Raw genomic sequence first — 20,204 nt, forward strand, 5'->3', positions numbered from 1 at the left:
GATTACATTTTCTGTTGTCGTTATTAAATAATTTTTAAAAAAATACTGAAAGCGTATCCACCCAAAAGTACGATTTTGAACGTCGACTTTGCGTTCAAACTCAGGATTTACAGATCTTTAAAAAGTTTTATATGTCTCAAATGAATCCTAAAGAATTTGTCCACAACACTGCATACTCAGTTCAACTACCTCACATAGCCGGTCTGTCCCTTTAAATTGTAACAGAGTTCAGTAGTTCAAAGACGACATTTGAATTTGTTTGATGGAATTCTCTCTAATATGTAAAATTCTATTTTCTGGAAATAAATCCAAGAAAGTTTGTAATTGACAGGATAATTAAGCCAGGTATAATGAGATATCGGGAAAACTAATGCTGGGAAGATGTTTCTTTAAACTACAGGCCTTTGAAGACGACAAAAATATTGCTAAAAAAGGGTTCAGGCTGTTAAATCCAAGCCACAGGGTTTGGCATGGATTCTCGAATGTGAAGTTAGGGCTCTCTAATGAAAAGTGTATGCTCCCCGAAGAACATATGGGTGTCTTCAATTAAAATTGGGGGTTTTTGATAAAAAAGTTTGTGTGTTTACGATAAAATCTTGGGTTCTTCTATGAAAAGCTTGGGGTCTTTAATGAAAATATTGGAGTCTCCGACGATAATCTGTGGTTTTTAGACATAATCCAATGAAATCTATATATAATATAAAGGGCTACCCAAAAAAATAACACTGTGAAGGCGACTTGAAACTCTTTAAAAATGACGATTCCAAGGTTGAATTAATTATACTGTCTTTCCTATAATCTTTTAATGTCCTGTTTAATGATTTGGATAATAAAGAAAAAGTTTATAAATGCATAACTATAAAGAATAGACAGTAAAAAGTCCGTACAGTCGTCTCTGAAGTCTCATCCTTTGTAGGTAACCCTGTTTAGAAGCAAAGAACTTTATAATTTAGATGTAATCAGGTATTAATAGAATCCTGAAGAGAAATTGAGAAATTGTGTGTGGGTGTTTCAGAGCTACTGTTGATCCAGCTCTTATATGTATTGATTCATTCATGAGTACAGGACTAGGGGGGGGGGGGTCGTCATTGGAAACATTTTCTATCATTGGAGACCCATTTTCTATCATTGGAGACCCATTTTCATCATTGGATTCCCATTTTCATCTTTGGACAACTCGTTTTTCATTTGAAAACTCTTTTTTAATAATGTTGTCAGAATTCCCCTTTTTTAAAGTACAGCCACCCTTTTCCTTTCGGGATAAAATTGTTTTGGGATCTTAATTTTTGAAAGATCAAGAAAATCCTGAAGGAATTCAGTCTTTTCTTCAACCTCAAATTTTCGATTCCAATATTTTGTTTAACCTGAGGCCGAATTTAAAGAATTTGAGCGGTGGCCTAATTATGGTTGGTTTCACTTAAAATTGTATTCAATGTCTCAAGATTTAGGCCGGCGCTCAATTGAAACCGGTTTTTGGTGGATTTTAGACGCGGCTAAAATTCATTAAATTCGACCTCTGATGACATAAACCTTTGATATTTCAAATTAGATTATTTGATCTAACAGAGTTACAGCATTCATTATTTGAATTGTCCGTGACAATGCAAAGATGCAGGGATTAAAAAAAGAGTTTGTGGCAATTTCTTTTGTAATAGCTCTGATATTGTTAGAAATTGTTTTTCTGGAGAAATAAAAAGTTTGTTTTATTAAAAAGTCAATGATTTCTCTCATGTTAAACATTAAAAATGTAAAGAATCAAATTCGAAAACTTTAAAAATAAATAAATATGACGATCTGAAGCTTAAATTTGGTCTTCTGCCTTGAGATATATAACATATAAATATATAATTAATGTATAGTCGAAAACAATAACAAAAAACTTAGTTAGTTTTTACATATATCGTCAATAGTTTCAGCTATTTCATCATAATTACATCCGTCTAAGACATTTTGATTGGACCGGATTAATAGTAAATCTTTTAACAGTGGAATTCTCCACGCGTTTTCAGCCGGATTCGCGTAAATCATATTTGACTTTACTAGAGACATTTTCAAAGATAGTTTATCAACATAGGTTTCATTTGCAATATTAGATAAATTCGTACATAATTTTGTTCTTTGGTCATTTTGCATAAATCAAACAATAGTCGGATGCTGAGCTTGCGACTTTTACACATAGATTCGCAAAATGATACAAATCGGCTACACAACATAGTTTTTAAATGAATTTGTTCAGAAAGGAATTGAGTCTTTGCCACAAACTCTGAAATTATAATCCCTATATTTTTGGAACCCAATGTCGTAAATCTTTGATAATTCAACCTTATATTATTTGATCCAACAGAATTCATAGTTTAAAATATCTAAGCTCTACGACATTGGAATCCAAAGATATAGGGTTTAGAAAAACAGAGTTTGTGGCTAAGACTCAATTCCTTTGTTCAATAAAATATCTTTGAGTTTGTCATGAGTCATGAGTAAGAATAAAGAAAGACTGATCTGAAGTCGCATCCTTTCTGGGTAACTCGATTTTAATTTATCAAGAGCAAATACATAGATAAAAAAAATATTAAATTTTTTTATTATTCTGAAAGGTGAGGTTGCAGAAAACTTGAACCATAAAAAACGTCTAACTTGAACATCATTTTAAAGAATAAACATAGAACACTCGAATTCGTCTTTCCAAGATTTATGGATTTTCTTAAAATTTTTACCCTGAGGCAGAAGCCCAAAGGAGTTCCGCGCAGGCATCGTTAAATCACAAGTCAGAGAGAGAGCATGCGCGCGCGCCTAAGGGTTATTTAGAACGAAAAACCCCAAAATCTTGAAAAGACACAAATCTGTATTGCCATTAATCTATCAATCTCAGCTAAATTTAGATTATTCATTTTCATAATTTTTTTTCAGACGCATCCTTTACAATGGCAGTTCAGATAGACAGAAAGGAGTAAGGATTTGTATTAAATAAACGACTTCTGCTTCTCGCCCCTTTCTCTTGGAAAAATTTTAGTTTTTAATTTCGCACATTAAAAAATGCCCATTTCAAATTTCTTAATTTTCCTTGTTTATATTTGTTGATTTAAAAAAAAATTTGGGAGGCAAAAAATTTAATTTCGACCGACCATAAAAATTCCTGTGGGTTATAAGGTTTTAAAAAAAAATCGATCGGTTTTGCCGTTTTCCGAACAACAGGTATAAAAAACAAAGGGACAAGATAAGCTTCATAGATATTTAAAAGAAAGAAATTTTCAATATTTGCTTATATTTGTAATCTAATTAGATACGGTGATAGGCGATTATATCAATATAATGGAGACGACTTTTTTGTTTAAGTTTGCAAGTGCTTAACAAGAAGCTTTTTCAATTGACAGCTTTTCTTTATTTCCATGTTTCCATGTTCCCATGCTATTTAAAGCTTGATATAAATCAAAAATAAACCGAAAGTCGTCTTCATTATGTTGAAATAATTGTCTACCGCCTTAGATAATTCTTTGACGGATAATTTTTTTATTCATTTTTGAAGTTTTCTAGTTTAAACTTTTTCTCCCACAAACCAAACTTCTGTGCTGAAAATTAACATATTTCAAGGGATTGTTCAGATATTTGAAAATTAACATATTTCAAGGGATTGTTCAGATATTTGAAAGAATGTTTCACTTTCTAAATAATAAAGAAACTTTAAGTTGAAGGTTCTTTAAACTAGAAAGTTTTTTGTGGCGACATTTTTTTTGTTAACAACACATTTCTCAGCATTGACTTTATAATTGCAATTATGATGATTTGTATTGCATGAAAAAATGCATTCTTTAGAAATATTTCGTTTTTTTTAATGCCCAGGGTGTTCCACGAAACATGATAGTCGGTGAATAGTTTAAAATGTCTTCTTCCATAATTTTTCAAGCCGTTTGACAGAAAAGAGAATAATAAAAATTTCTATATTTATTTCAAAGTAAGATACACTTGAGTTTCAATGAAATAAACTGCAAAAAGTCTTCTATCTATATCTAATACTGTATATTGAAGAAGACATTCAAACTATTCACCAACTGTCATGTTTCATGAGTTACCCTGTATTTTAGTAAAATAATGATTTAGCCTGATTAATCGCGAAATTATAAGATATATTTTCAGCACTCGTTGGTTATGAACATATCTAACTTTTAAGAACGAAAACAAAAAGAAAATTTATGCAATTTATTGTTTTTGAAACAAATAAACAATTCACAAAAGAAAAAACACCAATATAAAATGACTGAAATAAAATTAGTTTTAATCTAAAACTAAACATTATAGATTGTTAATGAGCTCTAACAAAACTGATCAGAAAAAGCTGTGAAGTTTCCGAATATTATTTCCTTATGCAATTTCTTGAATGCTATACTTTCCATCCACAGATTATACCGATAGGACACTAGAAAACCATCCACAGATTATACGGATAGAACACTAGGAAACCATCCACAAATTATACGGATAGGACACTAGGAAAGCGTCCACAGATTATACGGATAGGACACTAGGAAACCGTCCACAGATTATACGGATAGGACACTAGGAAATCTTTGTCGTTAAAAGTCGACCCTCATGTTATCAAACCTTCGACTGATCCTTTATATTGTATTCCCAAAATCCGAAAACTAAATAATGGCCAAACAAACAAACTACAATACAAACCCGAAAAACCTCTAAACCCCACTAAGACGTACAAAAAACTTAAGGTTTTAAACAACTTTGAAGAAGAAAAAATTTTTCTCAGAGAACATCTGTAAGCCTTCTAAATGTCGTCATAAGAATTTGCTTTTTTAAAAATTTGTATTTCCTGACGCATCCCGCAGTGCAGGGTTACCCCACAAGAATGTGTCTTCAGAGGCGACTGTACAGAATTTACACTGTTTCTTTGCATCGTCTGCACAGTCTCATGCTTTGTGGGAATTGCTTTAAACATCACAACGACGCAAATAAAGTCCCATGTTCCATCTGTATTATTTGTATCTCACTTGAGAAGTTGAGAGTATTTATCTGGACTCTGCTGCACTGGTCAAAACAGGGTTTATATTCACGATGCAGATGTTTTCACTCAAATATAAGATTGCCGGTTCTTCTAGAAAAATTTTACTTTTTTGCCATGGATTTGAGAATTTTTTGGAATTTACTTTTGATTTTTATGTAAAGATTTAATCCTCATGTTACTGGATGGAATAAGAGGCTTGAATTTTCTATAAATTATAATTTCATATGTACTGCACAGTGGCGTAAATAAGGGGGGTTATTGGGGTTATTTACCCCCCCCCCCTAGAATTTAAAAAGTTGATTTTAAAATTGAATATCTTTTCAATTTGCACGAAAATGTGCAGATACTTCAGATAATTCAGATATTTAGTCAACATATTCTAAATGATTCTAAATTTTAAAGTAATAGTTGTTACAACTATTTTTTTTAATAGAAAAAAAGGGTATGGGCAATGAAAACTACATTTTTACTTCTAAATAATGTCATTTCCATATTATATTTATTTAAGATCTTAACATACCACTACATCGACGACAAGAAAATTTTAGAAATTAAAAATAAGAATAAATGCAAAAAGCCAATACTTGTTCAAAGTTTTACAGAGTAGCTTTTCTAAAGATTTAAAAAAGTAACATCTTTTTCCTCTTAGAGTAAAACTATTATTATATTACAGAATCCTTATTTACGCCCCTGATACTGCATTTTGTAATAACTGTTTCTTTTGCTTTTTAACTGAAAAAAATCCTTTCCAAATACTAATTTCCATATTTGTATTTAACTAAACCTCTCGCTGAAAAAAGGCGGAAAATGAATTGAAAATATAGAAATTTAATATTTTTTCTTGGAATTAAATTTTGTTTCAAATATATAAAATATAGAGAATACAAAGTTACGCTCTGTTCAGAATTCAACCTTTATAATAACCTAGAAATATCTAAATTAAATTTAAACTTCATAAATTAGAAAATATGCCTAATTTCACCTGCACACTAATATAAAATATTGCATTTTCCCTAAAAAAGGTTTCCTGAAATTTTGAGCAAAATCGGAGATATTGATCACAAAGTGCGGTGATTAGACTTTGAATGAGTAATGACCCAAAGGGATATATTCTGCTAATTTCCGTTCTCGTTTTTTGTTTGTAGTTTAGAAGTCTCTTTTGTTGAGAAATCACAATTAAAAAGCATCGATTTTTAGATGAAAAAAATTAACGATTAGACATAATGTTTAGAGGGTGCCGTAGCCAATCTTGAATGTAATAATTGTAATAAGTGTCACTTGAAAAGACGTTAGCAGTCTCTTTATTTCTCATTTTCACCTTATTGCAACTCCGTCATTCATTCTAAATCCACTTTATCCCAAGAAAATTAAATTCTAAGTATCTCCAGCTCTCCCATAAATTCTCAGGTTTAATTTTATAAAAGAACATTCATTGTTTTACGTTACACAATAAAATAGTATCACAAACACGCCATTTACTGTCAGTATCCAACTGAAGTTGTTTGTGAACAATCCTTGATTCCTTTTATAGATAGTAATCATCAACCCAATTTTATCCAATTGAAACTCCTGCTCCATGAGGGAGGGAACCCCCGGACGCCATGAGCCTCCTCTATTGAGACACGAGTCTCCCACATTTGCCAGGCAGACCGAGCCTCCACTATGCAGAACAAGCTTCCGTTATGCAGACCGTGTCTCCGCTATGCAGTGAACGAACCTCCACCATACAGCAGAGATTTTTTTAAATCTTGGTTTTAAGTGCAATGAAAAATTTAACATATTTTTTTTGACGTAGAGGCAAAATGTTTTACTAAGATTAGTTATTTATTGATTGTCATGATTAGAAACATAAATGGATTTATACTTAAACTGTAAGCATTTCTTACGCAGAAAGGAAGATATTTGGAGAAATATTTCTGAAGTAAACTTATTTTGTTTTGTTGTAATCTTTGATTTAAACAATACCTTTCTTTAAAATGTTAAGATTTTCCTAAATGATACAAATTTTCTAGGTTTAATTTAAACTACAAAAATGGTATCGCTTAAATCAAAGATTGTAAAAAATTAAATGAAATTTAATTAAATTTTTTTCTATGAATATTTTTTCGGGGGGTAAAAATGTTTAGTGTTTTATATACCACTTTATTAGTCATAATTAGGCACTATTTATGATATTTTATAAATACTTCCCATCTTTGAGAAACCTCACAAGCCACTAAGCCGAAAAAGCTGTAAAAAATCTTTTATCTAAACTTAAAACACAAGTTTAAAAAACCTCCTGTATTACACAAGCACATTTTGATCTATTGCACATGCTCATAACTGCATAGCGGAGGCTCAGTCTGCCTAGCAAATCTGGGAGGCTCATGTCTGCATAGCAGAGGCTCATGGTGTCCCTCCCTCGCCCCAATGATGGAAAGATTGGCAAAGTTTGAGATTAGTTGATTTCATCTTTCTCTCAGCCAACTTTTATAAAATCCACCCCCACCCCCTTTATAACCACCCTCCCCCCGGCCCTCCCTTCCACTCGATTTTAAAAGATTATTTGATAACAATTTAAAGGGACTGTCATTGTAATTCTAAGTAGTACCTAATTCACAACGATACCTTTTAAACCTTTATCACTTTACTAAAGACACCACAATTTAAAGGTTTAAGGCATAGAATGCAAATGCATCCTTGACCAGATAAAGCTTTTAGTCGAATATTCCACTCTATACATATCAACGGACATCTGAAGTGTTAAACTGTTGTGAATCGTTTATGGCAACTCTTAAATTGATTGAAATGTGATTTTTAAGTCTTCATTTTGTTTTAGGGACCCAGCACACTCATTTAAAGATGGAAGAACGTTTACTATTATGGACAAATTCAGGAATTTTACTTTATATTTGTAAAAATTCATTAAATTATTAATCATGATGATTGCGATCATTTTATATTGTTTTGATAAAAATTATTGATAATATGTAAATTATAAAAATTACATTGACTATGATGATGATGATGATGATGATGATGATGATACTGATAATGATGATGATGAATGATGATGATGAATGATGATGATGATGATGATGATAATAAGATGCTAAATGATGATGTGATGATGATGATGATGATGATGATGATGATGATGATGATGATGATGATGATGATGATGATGATGAAGTATATCTTGAACCAGATCAACTGAAAAAGTTGTGTTTGTCTGGAGTTTACAAGATCTGATCCAGCAAGGTTAGATGTAAATTTTTTATCATTTTTTATCTTTGCAATTTGATGATGTAACCTTTGATATTTGACTGTTTGATCCAGGTCCATGAGACATTAGGTTGTAAAGAAAATTTGAGTTACCGGTCCCTTAGTTGATGTGACATTGGTTCAAATATCAGTAAATTCAGAGAAAAAATAAAGGTTTTTTAATCTGATACATATAATCACATATTTGATTTTAATTTCAAAATGTAAAAATATATTTGAAAGAAACATTGTTGTAAAACTATCGTTATAAATAATAAATATAAAATATTTTCGTGGATTCTCTGAAAATAAACTTTGTTTTAGTTTAAAACAAGAAAAATGCACAATGCACAATGCACAATGCATTACTAGCACAACTGTGAGATAATGCAGTTTGTATCTTATAAAGTGCATCCTAAAACTGTTTCAATGATATTTCTCTTTTTTCACTGAGTCAATGGTCTGGGGAGGCTTGAGTTTGATACGAACAGAATAACAATAGACAAACCTAAACAAAACAATTTTAAGCAATTCCAACTTTTTAAATATAGTCTAAAAGTAGGACTGGACACATCTAGTCCTGAAGTAGGACTGGGCACATCTAGTCCTGAAGTAGGACTGGACACATCTAGTCCAGAAGTAGGACTGGGCACATCTAGTCCAGAAGTAGGACTGGACACATCTAGTCCAGAAGAAGGACTAAACACATCTAGTCCAGAAGTAGGACTGGATACATCTAGTCCAGGAGGACTGGACACATCTAGTCCGGAAGTAGGACTGGACACATCTAATTCAGGAGGACTGGACACATCTAGTCCAGAAGGAGGACTGGACACATCTAGTCCGGAAGTAGGACTGCACACATCTAGTCCAGAAGTAGGACTGGACACATCTAGTCCAGAAGAAGGACTGAACACATCTAGTCCAGAAGTAGAACTGAACACATCTAGTCCAGAAGTAGGACTGGACACATCTATTCCAGAAGTAGGACTGGACACATCTAGTCCAGAAGGAGGACTGGACACATCTAATCCAGAAGGAGGACTGAACACATCTAGTGCAGAAGGACTGGGAACATCTAGTCCAGAAGTAGGACTGGACACATCTAGTCCAGAAGTAGGACTGGACACATTTAGTCCGGAAGTAGGACTGAACACATCTATTCCAGAAGTAGGACTGCACAAATCTAGTCCAGAAGTAGGACTGCACACATCTAGTCCAGAAGTAGGACTGAACACATCTAGTCCAGAAGTAGGACTGGACACATCTAGTCCAGAAAGAGGACTGGACACATCTAATCCAGAAGTAGGACTGGGCACATCTAGTCCGGAAGTAGGACTGGACACATCTAGTCCAGAAGTAGGACTGGACACATCTAGTTCAGAAGTAGGAATGGACACATCTAGTCCAGAAGTAGGACTGGAGACATCTAGTCCAGAAGGAGGAATGGACACATCTAGTTCAGAAGTAGGACTGTACACATCTAGTCCAGAAGTAGGACTGGGCACATCTAGTCCAGAAGTAGGACTGGACACATCTAGTCCAGAAGTAGGACTGGGCACATCTAGTCCAGATGTAGGACTGGAAAGATCTAGTCCAGAAGTAGGACTGGACACATCTAGTCCAGATGTAGGACTCAACACATCTAGTCCTGAAGTAGGACTGGACACATCTAGTCCAGAAGTAGGACTGGACACATCTAGTCCAGAAGTAGGACTGGACACATCTAGTCCAGAAGTAGGACTAGGCACATCTAGTCCAGAATTAGGACGGGACACATCTAGTCCAGAAGTGGACTGGACACATCTAGTCCAGAAGTAGGACTGGACACATCTAGTCCAGAAGTAGGACTGGACACATCTAGTCCAGAAGGAGGACTGGACACATCTAGTCCGGAAGTAGGACTGGATTTGATTTGATTTGGACCATTCGCTAATAATTTCTGACCGGTAAAGGTTTTTTATTGTTAAACGGGAAATTTTTACGATTATTAATGTTTGACAATTTCCGGTCGTTGATGGCTTTTATAATTAATGTTTGACAATTTCCGGTCGTTTGATAATTATAAGAATATTGATTGATAATCAATATTTTATGATTATGGTTTATAACTTTTTTTATTGACAATAATGGGCAATTGTTAAAGGTAGGTTAGTAATTTAACTATTCTGGGGGTTAATTAATTACAAATGATTACTGATTTTCAAATTTTCAATTTAAAGCGTGATTTATATCCTTCGCATATTATCCATTAGAGTGTCCAATTTTCCGTCAGAATTTTTTTCGACGGAAATAATTTTCCGTCACGGAAATTTCCGCCTGAAGCTGGAAATGTCGGAAAATTTTCCGCTTATAAAGTTTTTCCAGAATTTCCGACGTAAAAACGGAAATGAAACTTTCGGTAGATACTCTATTATCCATTCTTTTGATTGTTAACTTAATTAACAATCTTTTTTCTTTACATATGCCCAGTCCTATTTACATATGCCCAGTCCTATTTACATATGCCCAGTCCTATTTACATATGCCCAGTCCTATTTACATATGTCCAGTCCTATTTACATATGCCCATTTACATGTGCCCAGTCCTATTTACATATGCCCAGTCCTATTTACATATGTCCAGTCCTATTTACATATGTCCAGTCCTATTTACATATGCCCAGTCCTAATTACATATGCCAGTCCTATTTGTGTAAAACAATTTTATATTCTCTGTGCACTGGAACTCCAGGCTCATTTATTCTACATAATGGTATTAAAAACATTCTGCAACTCTTACAAGTTAAAGGGACTAAAGACGTAATTTCAAGTAACCCTCAATTAAAAAAATGACATGTCCAATTGATAATAATCCCACAAACCTTTATCTGATCATTCCAGTGTTATCTTTATTTCCCAGACAAAAGTGTAAAGAGTGCCTTTGTGAATCTGACCTATCCCTTAAAATGGAGAGTAACTTCAAATTACGTGTCCAGTCTCTTTAATGGTATAAAAAACATGCTGGAACTTACACAAGTTAGAATTCAATTTTATATCCCTAGGGTACTGTTTACTGTTTACCCTAGTTCAGTCTTATAGAACGATATTAGAAATTGGAAAATACTGTGCATAAAACATTAACCATTGAACATTGAACATTAAATATCGAATATTGAACAATGAACATTGAACATTGAACATTGAACATTGAATATTGAACATTGAACATTGAACATTGAACATTGAACATTGAACATTGAATATTGAATATTGAATACTGAACATTGAACATTGAACATTGAACAATGAACATTGAACATTGAACATTGAACATCGTTTTACACGGCACAATCGTTGTGCCTAATGTTCACTGGACTATTTAAAGTCATAACTTGAGCTTAAAAGTGGACTTCTATTCCAGAGTTGTCTTTTTATCAATGTATGTTTCATGCATATACTTTCATTTAGATAATGTACCATACTGTCCATAACTAATAATCTATAGAATGTTCAAGTTATGAAATATCCTTTTTAAGAAATTCCCAATTTACAAAAATGACCTGCCATGAAATTTACTGTTTAAAGAATGTCCTTTCTATGAAATGTTCTAGAAATTAAATGTCCTTTCTATGAAATGTTTTACGTATATGAAATGTCATATCTATGAAATGTCCTATCTATGAAATTTCCTAAATATTACATGTCCTCAATATTATATATCCTATCTATGAAATGTCCTAAATATTAAATGTCCTATCTATGAAATATCCTATCTATGAAATGTCCTATCTATGAAATGTCCTATCTATGAAATGTCCTATGAAATGTCCCATCTTTGAAATGTCGCATCTATGAAATGTTCTATCTATGAAATGTCCTATCTATGAAATGTCCTATCTATGAAATGTCCTCTCTATTAAATGTCTTATCTATGAAATGTCCTATCTATGAAATGTCCTATCTATAAAAAGTCCTATCTATAAAATGTCCTATCTATGAAATGTCCTATCTATGAAATGTCCTATCTATGAAATGTCTTATCTATGAAATGTCCTATCTATAAAATGTTCTATCTATGAAATGTCCTATCTATGAAATGTCCTGTCTATGAAATGTCCTATCTATAAAATGTCCTATCTATAAAATGTCCTATCTATGAAATGTCCTATCTATGAAATGTCCTGTCTATGAAATGGAACGTTGAAATGAATTATATCCTGTAGGACGGGATCTGATCGGGTACGGGCAGGAGGAGGAGGTTTGGGTTGTACTTGAAGAAGATGGAACAGAGGTAACTAATTTTTTAATAAAGGATTTGAGTTGTGCAACATGATGGTGTAAACCTTTGATATTTCAAACTGAACAAATTTGATCTTACACAATTCATATTTTGAAATATCTATATAAAAGTCCATTTTTAACCAGTTTTAACATTAGAACCCAATTTTACCCAATTAATGTAGATTTTTACCCAAAAAATGTAGATTTTTACTCATTAAATGTAGCTTTTTACCCATTAAATGTTTATATTTACCCATTAAATGTAGATATTTATCCATTAAATGTTGATATTTACCCATTAAATGTAGATTTTTACCCACTACGTTTAGATATTTCCCCATTAAATGTAGATTTTTACTTATTAAATGTAGATTTTTTTCGTATCTGCTATTTTATACTTTTTGATTCTGCTGTGCAATTAAAATATTCAGGTTTATATAGTCTATAATTACGCTTTTGTTGACAAATGTTGAATGTAAGATCAGAAGTGACTGAAAATATTTCGATGCAGACAGGATTCACATGGCACATTGCACATTGCACATTGTTGTTATTAGTTTGACGCGAGATCGAAACTAATAAACTAATCAACGTCCAATTACCGAAAGTAAAAAATTGTCCAGAGGCCGACACCAATTAATGTTCAGAAGCCGAAACTAATAAATGTCTAGAGGTCGAAACTAATAAATATATCTAGAGGTTGAAACTAAAAAATATCTTGAGGTCGAAACTAATAATTGTCTAGAGGTCGAAACTAATAAATGTCCAGAGACCGAAACAAATAAATGTTCAGAGGTCGAAAATAATAATTATCTAGAGGCCGAAGCTAATAAATGTCCAGAGACCGAAACTAATAAATGTCCAGAGGTCGAAAATAATAATTATCTAGAGGCCGAAGCTAATAAATGTCCAGAGGCCGAAACTAATAAATGTTCTGAGGCCGAAACTAACAAAAACCAACGGCCTAAACTAATAAATATCAAGAGGCGAAATCTAATAAATGTCCAGAGGACGAAACTAATAAATATCCAGAGGCCAAAACTAATAAACGTCCAGAGACCAAATCTAATAAATGTCCAGAGGCCAAAACTAATAAACGTCCAGAGACCAAATCTAATAAATGTCCTGAAGCCAAGAACTATTAAATGTCCAGAGGCCGAGAACTTTTAAATATCCAAAGGCCGGAAACTAATAATTGTCCAGAAGTCGAAAACTAACAAATATCCAGAGACCGAAAACTAATGAATAGTTATTAGTATTTAAATTAGATTCGGATAGGATGGAAGTTATTCAACAGATTTTAAGACTGCATCAAGTGCTGCAACGTCATGTCTTTTAATTTTACATCACTTCACCGCTTAACTGTTTGCAGCCTTGGACTGTTAATTTTAAAACTACAATGATCTTGTTTCAAAGATTTGGTTGTAAAGGAGTAATTAATTGTCAAAATCCAGATACATTTTTGTATCAGAGCGTTTAAAATATTACGTAATAGCTGCATGAAGGGCTCGGCGTTGCTCGTGGAAATAAAATGAAAAAAAAAATTGGAAAAAAAATTTCCCCGGCCACCCATGAGTGTCCCCAAAAAACGTCAGCCCAATCGGTCCAGCTGTTTGGCCGGCAATACGCAACATATATATATACGCAGCATATATAAATACGAATGTCTTTTTTTATTATATAGATATATATCTATATATAAATTTGGCTTGTCTGTTTGTTTGTCTGTTTGTATCCAATAAACGTCAAAACGGCTGAACCGATCGGGCCCAAATTTTTTGTGGGACATCACGTGACCACAGGGAAGGTTTATGAATGATAAAAATAAAAAAATGTGTCTTAAAGGTTTTTAATTTTGTAAAAAAATTTGAATTCTTGAAAATCCGATAACTAACTAACCAGAATTATTTACTTACACTGAAAAAAGGTTTAAAGATGGCTGATAAATTCCATCCACTCTTGTCGCAATTTCAATACTTTGTATGACTAGTAAACGCTTATGAGTATAAGACTAATATTAAGGTTGATGAAGATGAGTATAAGACTATTATTAAGGTTGATGATGATGATGAGTATAAGAGTAATCTTAACGTTGATGATGATGTGTAAAAAACTAATATTAAGGTTGATTATGATGAGTATAAGAGTAATATTAAGGTTGATGATGATGATGAGTATTAGAGTAATTTTTAAGTTTGATAATGACGAGTATAAGACTAATATTAAGGTTGATGAAGATGAGTATAAGTCTTATATTAAGGTTGATGAATATGAGTATAAGACTAATATTAAGGTTGATGATGATAAGTCTAAGTCTAATATTAAGGTTGATGAAGATGAGTATGACTAATATTAAGGTTGATGATGATGAGTATAAGACTAATAATAAGGTTGATGATGAAAATTATAAGAGTAATATTAAGGTTGATGAAGATGAGTATCTTGAACTTCTACCTGAAAGAACTGCCCTTATGATTCTCTCCCGGGATCAACTCTGGTCTCCAACCCTGACAACCCATGGGTGAACATTCGTTTTAACAATTGTTAATAATTCTTAAAAAATGTTTAACAATTCTTCCAAAAATCTTTAAAGATGCACAAACTTAAATTGGCTAATCCCCATATCTTTGCAACCTGATGGTGTTAACCTTTATTTGATCAACCAACATTTATAGTTTGTTATGGATACGACTTTGGGTTTTAAAAAAAATTGGAAATACAGGGTGTCCCACATAAACATAGGAATTAAGAGACGACTTGGAAGTCGTCTTTAATTTCTGATATTCAAGGCACGGCATAGAAAGTAATAAAAACGAGGCTGCGCGTCTTTCGAGCTTTTCATAAAGTGGTCTATTTTTACCTTTCTCGTGTCTTAAAAATTGACAAAGATATTAGATGTTTAGACAATTTTAATTTACGAGAAACCACACAAAATTTTAGCCCGATCGTTTTAGCTGTTTTGACGTTTATTAGATACAAACAAACAAACAGATATATAGATTAAATAAATTTAAATTGAAGATACTTAATGGTATAAATCACATTTTTAAAAACTCAAGATCAGATGTTTTCGATATTAGATGTTTAAACTGGAATAATTGTGTTCATTAAAAAATGCCACAAAGACTCAATTTTTCAGTGAAATAGGTCGAAAAAATGCGTTGTAATGATTAATATTATTTTTAGATCCTGCTTCTTTGAGAATGGCGAGAGTTTACCTGCCAGTTACCTCGCTTCTGCGTTGATAAACCATCTCAAGGCAAATGTTCGTGTACAGTCAAATTATGGCGGGAATATTGAAGAAGACGACTTTCCAGTTCTGTTTGTCCAAGAGGAAGGGGTCAGTCAGCTGAAACTAAACTAGAAATATACTGCGGTCATAGCAACAATTACGTTTTTTTACAAATTTAATACAAATATTAGACAAGGAATTAATAATGCATGAAAATAAAATATTCGTTTGTCCTCGAAATCCACAGTTCTACAAAAATAATCACCAAACAAACACTTCATTTTATTACAAATATTCATGTTAATAATATATGATTTGATTTGATTTGAAATAACGAGTTTTCAGCTACTAACAAACACAAAAAGATTTTAAAAAATAATTAATCACAATTATTTGTTTTCATTATGCAAAATAATTTAATAGGAATTTGAATTTGCACATCTTAAAATTGGCATAAAAATAGAACTAAAAGACATCAGTATTCAATTGCGCTTTTTTTGGTCTTTCCGAGTTTTATGAAAAATTTGATCAAATCTAATCTAAAAATATGTAAAATATATTTACTATTAACAAACAGCTCAACTTTTTCCTCTCCGTTTATTGGAGAAAGATATTGAACAGATTACACCTTTTTTTCGAAATCTGATGAAAAATTATTTACTATAAATGAAGTTTATGAACATGCTTAACATGTTTATGGAAGAAACCTAAACTGCCATAAAACATATATTTGATTAATTCTATAATTAGATTTAGATCATGACTTCTGTACAACAAAATGTTGTGAAAAATTTGCCATTAGAAAAATTTAGAAAATACAATAACTTAAAGTAGTTATTGTCCAAGGATATCAAAATAAATTAATTCAGTGTCCGAATTTAATGAATTTGAGCCGCGTCTAAAATCCGCCAAAAACAGGTTTCAAATGAGCGCCGGCTTCAATCTTGAAATAATGAATATGATTTTAAGTGGAGCCAACCAAATTCCTTAAATTCGGCCTTAGTTTCAATTTTTTTCTTTTCTTTTTAAGTTAAACCATAGCTTCAGGGTTACTTACAAAGGAAGAGACTATACAAAATACTTTTAATACTTAATTAAATGGACTGTTTGCGTAATTTCAATAGAAAACTAAATTCACTTCAGGTTCTTTTTAGTTTCTAATTGTCATTTGCATTCTCATATTTTGTGTAGAACTTTTCTTCATTACTTAAAAATTGATTATAACAATTAAATTTATAATTTTTTAACAAAACAGTTTTGAACCCATGCACAAATATTAACCTGAAACTTTTTTTTAAAGAACAACAAAAATTGTATTGTAGTTAGAAATTTTTGAAAACTTTTAAATGTTTTGTTTCTTTTATTTATTCTTGTGAAACACACTGGTGCGTTATTGTAAACATATAATTAGATACAAATAAAAATTAGATCAATCTTTTTAACCTTTTGTGTGACCAATTTTAGGATAAGAGGTGGTTGATTACAAAGTGAGATGATTAGCTGAACCAACCCGTTCTTAAAATCATAAATTTAAACTTTGGAGTTTTTATTAATAATTTTAACAAAAGACGACATTTTAAAGTCGATCAATTTTTCTCCCGAATAATGATACATTTTAGAACATAATGCTTATAAACTTTTTTATTTGATAATTTTTACATTGCTTTCGAGGTTTCCATTTATTTCCGGACCATGGACCCGAATAGGTCTTACGGAACCTTTCCTGAAGCCTTTGCTAGACACAGTAGTTGAGCTGAAAATGCAGTATTGTAGAGAAAAAATTTTATTTAATACCAATCAGACAATTTTTAAGTAAGAGCGTAACATTTGGTGTGACATTTTGAAAAAAAGTTTACAATTTTTCCACATGGAATTGATCCGGAGAAATCGTCCCAAAACGAGTAATTTTTTTTTTTTTAGCAGGTTGAGGTCACACGCAGCTCTGTACAGAATCCAGTAGGCTGATATTTTCTTAATTTGGGTTAAAAAGGCTCCGCCGATAATTACAAATGTTTTTAATGGTTTATAATTCATAAGAGCTTTGGGAAAGGTTCCGTAAGGCCTTTACGGGTCCAAAAAGATCAAGAAAAAATTACAAACCCTATTTTATAAACTAACATTGTGGAGAAACGGAGATTCTCGCAAAAAATGCACTACATTACATTACATGCACTGGTCAACTGAAAATTGAGTGCTTTGAGCAAGGTTGTATAATAAGGTTGTTTACTCTCAATGTACGGAAAATATCGTCTTATTAAGATAGATAAAATCCGTACATGACGTCACTCTGACCTCAATAATCAGTGACGTCATATGAGGATTTTAATCTATCTATGTTTAGGGGACAACATTTCCCGTACATTGGAGCAAACCACACCATTTTTCGTCCGCACAACAAATGACGTCAGAACTCAACATTATTTCGTCCGACCACACATTTTCATCGTCAAGCATTGTTTACATTTTTTAAGTGCTTTGGGTCATGTCATGGTTTAAAATGATTTTTCCATCTGAAAAATGAACATCTTCTGAAGGTACAGTAGGAAAAAATTTGCCATATTGTTCTTCCAACTAAAAACTTTCTTAGAAATTTTGGTCAAAGAATTATGTAACTTTTTTCTTTCTTTCATTTTACATAAAAGTCCTTTTACTTTCTACTTCTTTATTTTTCTCACTTCCAACTTTGCTCAAGCTTAATTTTTCTAATAAATAAGAGTTTTAGTCATAGATGTATAACAACACAGCTATAACACTATATGTCGTCTTTTTAAGATATATGGGCGGTAATGTTACATCGTCTATACGCAACATCCCCCCTACTGTACTTCTGACCTACTAACTTTCCGAGCAACTGCAATATCGGACCTACGCCAGCTGTCTATTTTAGTATTATTTGAGGGTTAGGTTAGGTCAAGACAATTTCTGGGCCAAGCGCTGCGGCTAGGACAGGCTAGGGGGCCGGGCGCTGCGGCCACAAGTCCATATAGCAGCTGTAATACCACGTGCTAGTAGGTCGGATGTGTAGTATAGCGGATTTGGCGTAGGTCAGAAGTGGAGTATGGCGGATATGTGTAGGTCGAAAAATACACCACCATATGGGCTTTTCGTTCAAAACAACTCTGAGGCAGAAGCTTGGAGGAGTAACGTGCATACTCTTTCTATGTCTTGTAATTCAACGCGGCATGCGAGTAACTCCTTTGGGCTTCTGCCTCAGTATTATTTTGAACGAAAAACCCCTTAATATTTAAAAGACGACATCTAGTGGTTTAACTGTTTTTTATTAATCTAAAGTTTGTGTGAATATAGACAGTTAAATGTTATTGAGAAAAAACACACACTCCTGTCCATTCGTGGTATGATCTCATCCGGTTAAAGTATTTATTAATACCAGGATGAAATTTAGTGAATTTAAGCTTGGTTACTGAACTACAGCGGTAGTCGATTATATAAATATAATGAAGACGACTTTTTTATTTAAGTTTTAATTCTTAGCGATAATTTTCCGAATTGCTAGTCTACAAGTAATAAAGAGAAGCTTTATTAATTGACAGCTTCTCTATGCTTCCATGTTTTTGTATCCATGCTGTTTAAAAGCTTGATATAAGTCAAAATGAAAATAAAAAGTCGTCTTTATTGTATTGATATAATCGCCTACCACTGTGTCTATCGCCACAGGATCAGATTTAAAATCATCGATTCAAAGTGAACCCTTTCCCTGTTGGGTTATTTTTTTGCATAATTCATTTGTAAAAATGTTTGCAAAAAAAAGCCCGGTTTTAGACCTAAAGAGTAAAGAGAGGGCCATGAGTGTTTAGGAAGTCAGAAAATTTAACAACCCTTGGTTAATACTTTTGAGTAATATAAAAAAAAACTACAGGGGGGGGTCAAATTGACCACCCCTCTCCTCAGTAGGATTAGGGTTAAAGATGGGCGCACGAGGACTAAAAGTGGCGATTAGGATTTTGAACCCCTTCAGTAGGTAGTTCAACGATCTAGTTTAACGACCTAGTTCAACGACCTAGTTCAACGACCTATCCAATTCATTCAAATCGGTCCCAGGCTAATCATTCTGTAAAAGCAATAAATTAATAACAAGACAGATAAAACACTAGATGTCGTATTTTCAAGATTTAAGGGTTTTCGTTTACAATAACCCTAAGGCAGAGTTCCGCGCAGGCGGCGTTGAATTACAAGACAGGGAGAAAGTATGCCCGTAATTCCTCTGCGCTTCTGCCTCAGAGTTAATGTGAAAGTAAAACCCCTAAATCTTAAAAAGACGACATGTAGTATTCTATCTGTTTTGTTATTAATCTATGGTAAATGCATTTCCTAGTACCGGCAAGGCTTGTGTAACCGTACTTTAAATACTGGTACAGGGCAAAATGCCTCTGAAAATCATAGTTCACACTTCTCCAGGGGGGATTAGCCCCCATAGCCCCCCCTTTCTACACCTTT

General features: G+C 32.8%; 1 protein-coding gene across 1 annotated transcript; it reads left to right on the top strand.

Moving 5' to 3' along the window:
• The first annotated feature begins 2,894 nt into the window (after nucleotides 1–2,894).
• LOC111708101 (cell death activator CIDE-3) lies at nucleotides 2,895–17,186 on the top strand. Its single transcript, XM_023481365.1, has 6 exons — nucleotides 2,895–2,947; nucleotides 7,830–7,886; nucleotides 8,199–8,251; nucleotides 12,460–12,527; nucleotides 14,941–15,038; nucleotides 15,704–17,186. The coding sequence occupies exons 1-6, from the start codon at nucleotides 2,922–2,924 to the stop codon at nucleotides 15,879–15,881; spliced, it is 480 nt and encodes a 159-aa protein (XP_023337133.1). The 5' UTR covers nucleotides 2,895–2,921; the 3' UTR covers nucleotides 15,882–17,186.
• The last annotated feature ends 3,018 nt before the right edge of the window (nucleotides 17,187–20,204 follow it).

Source organism: Eurytemora carolleeae, unplaced genomic scaffold (assembly GCF_000591075.1).
Source record: "Eurytemora carolleeae unplaced genomic scaffold, Eaff_2.0 scaffold762, whole genome shotgun sequence".
NCBI classification, from domain to species: domain Eukaryota; kingdom Metazoa; phylum Arthropoda; class Copepoda; order Calanoida; family Temoridae; genus Eurytemora; species Eurytemora carolleeae.

What these genes read in the sequence shown, in the direction of transcription:
- LOC111708101 (XM_023481365.1), top strand. Translation starts at nt 2,922, where the DNA reads ATGGCAGTTCAGATAGACAGAAAGGA. An exon ending in ACTATTATGGACAAATTCAG is followed by an intron (nt 7,887 to 8,198) that starts GAATTTTACTTT and finishes ATCTTGAACCAG; the next exon opens with ATCAACTGAAAAAGTTGTGT. An exon ending in TTGAAGAAGATGGAACAGAG is followed by an intron (nt 12,528 to 14,940) that starts GTAACTAATTTT and finishes AGTAATATTAAG; the next exon opens with GTTGATGAAGATGAGTATCT.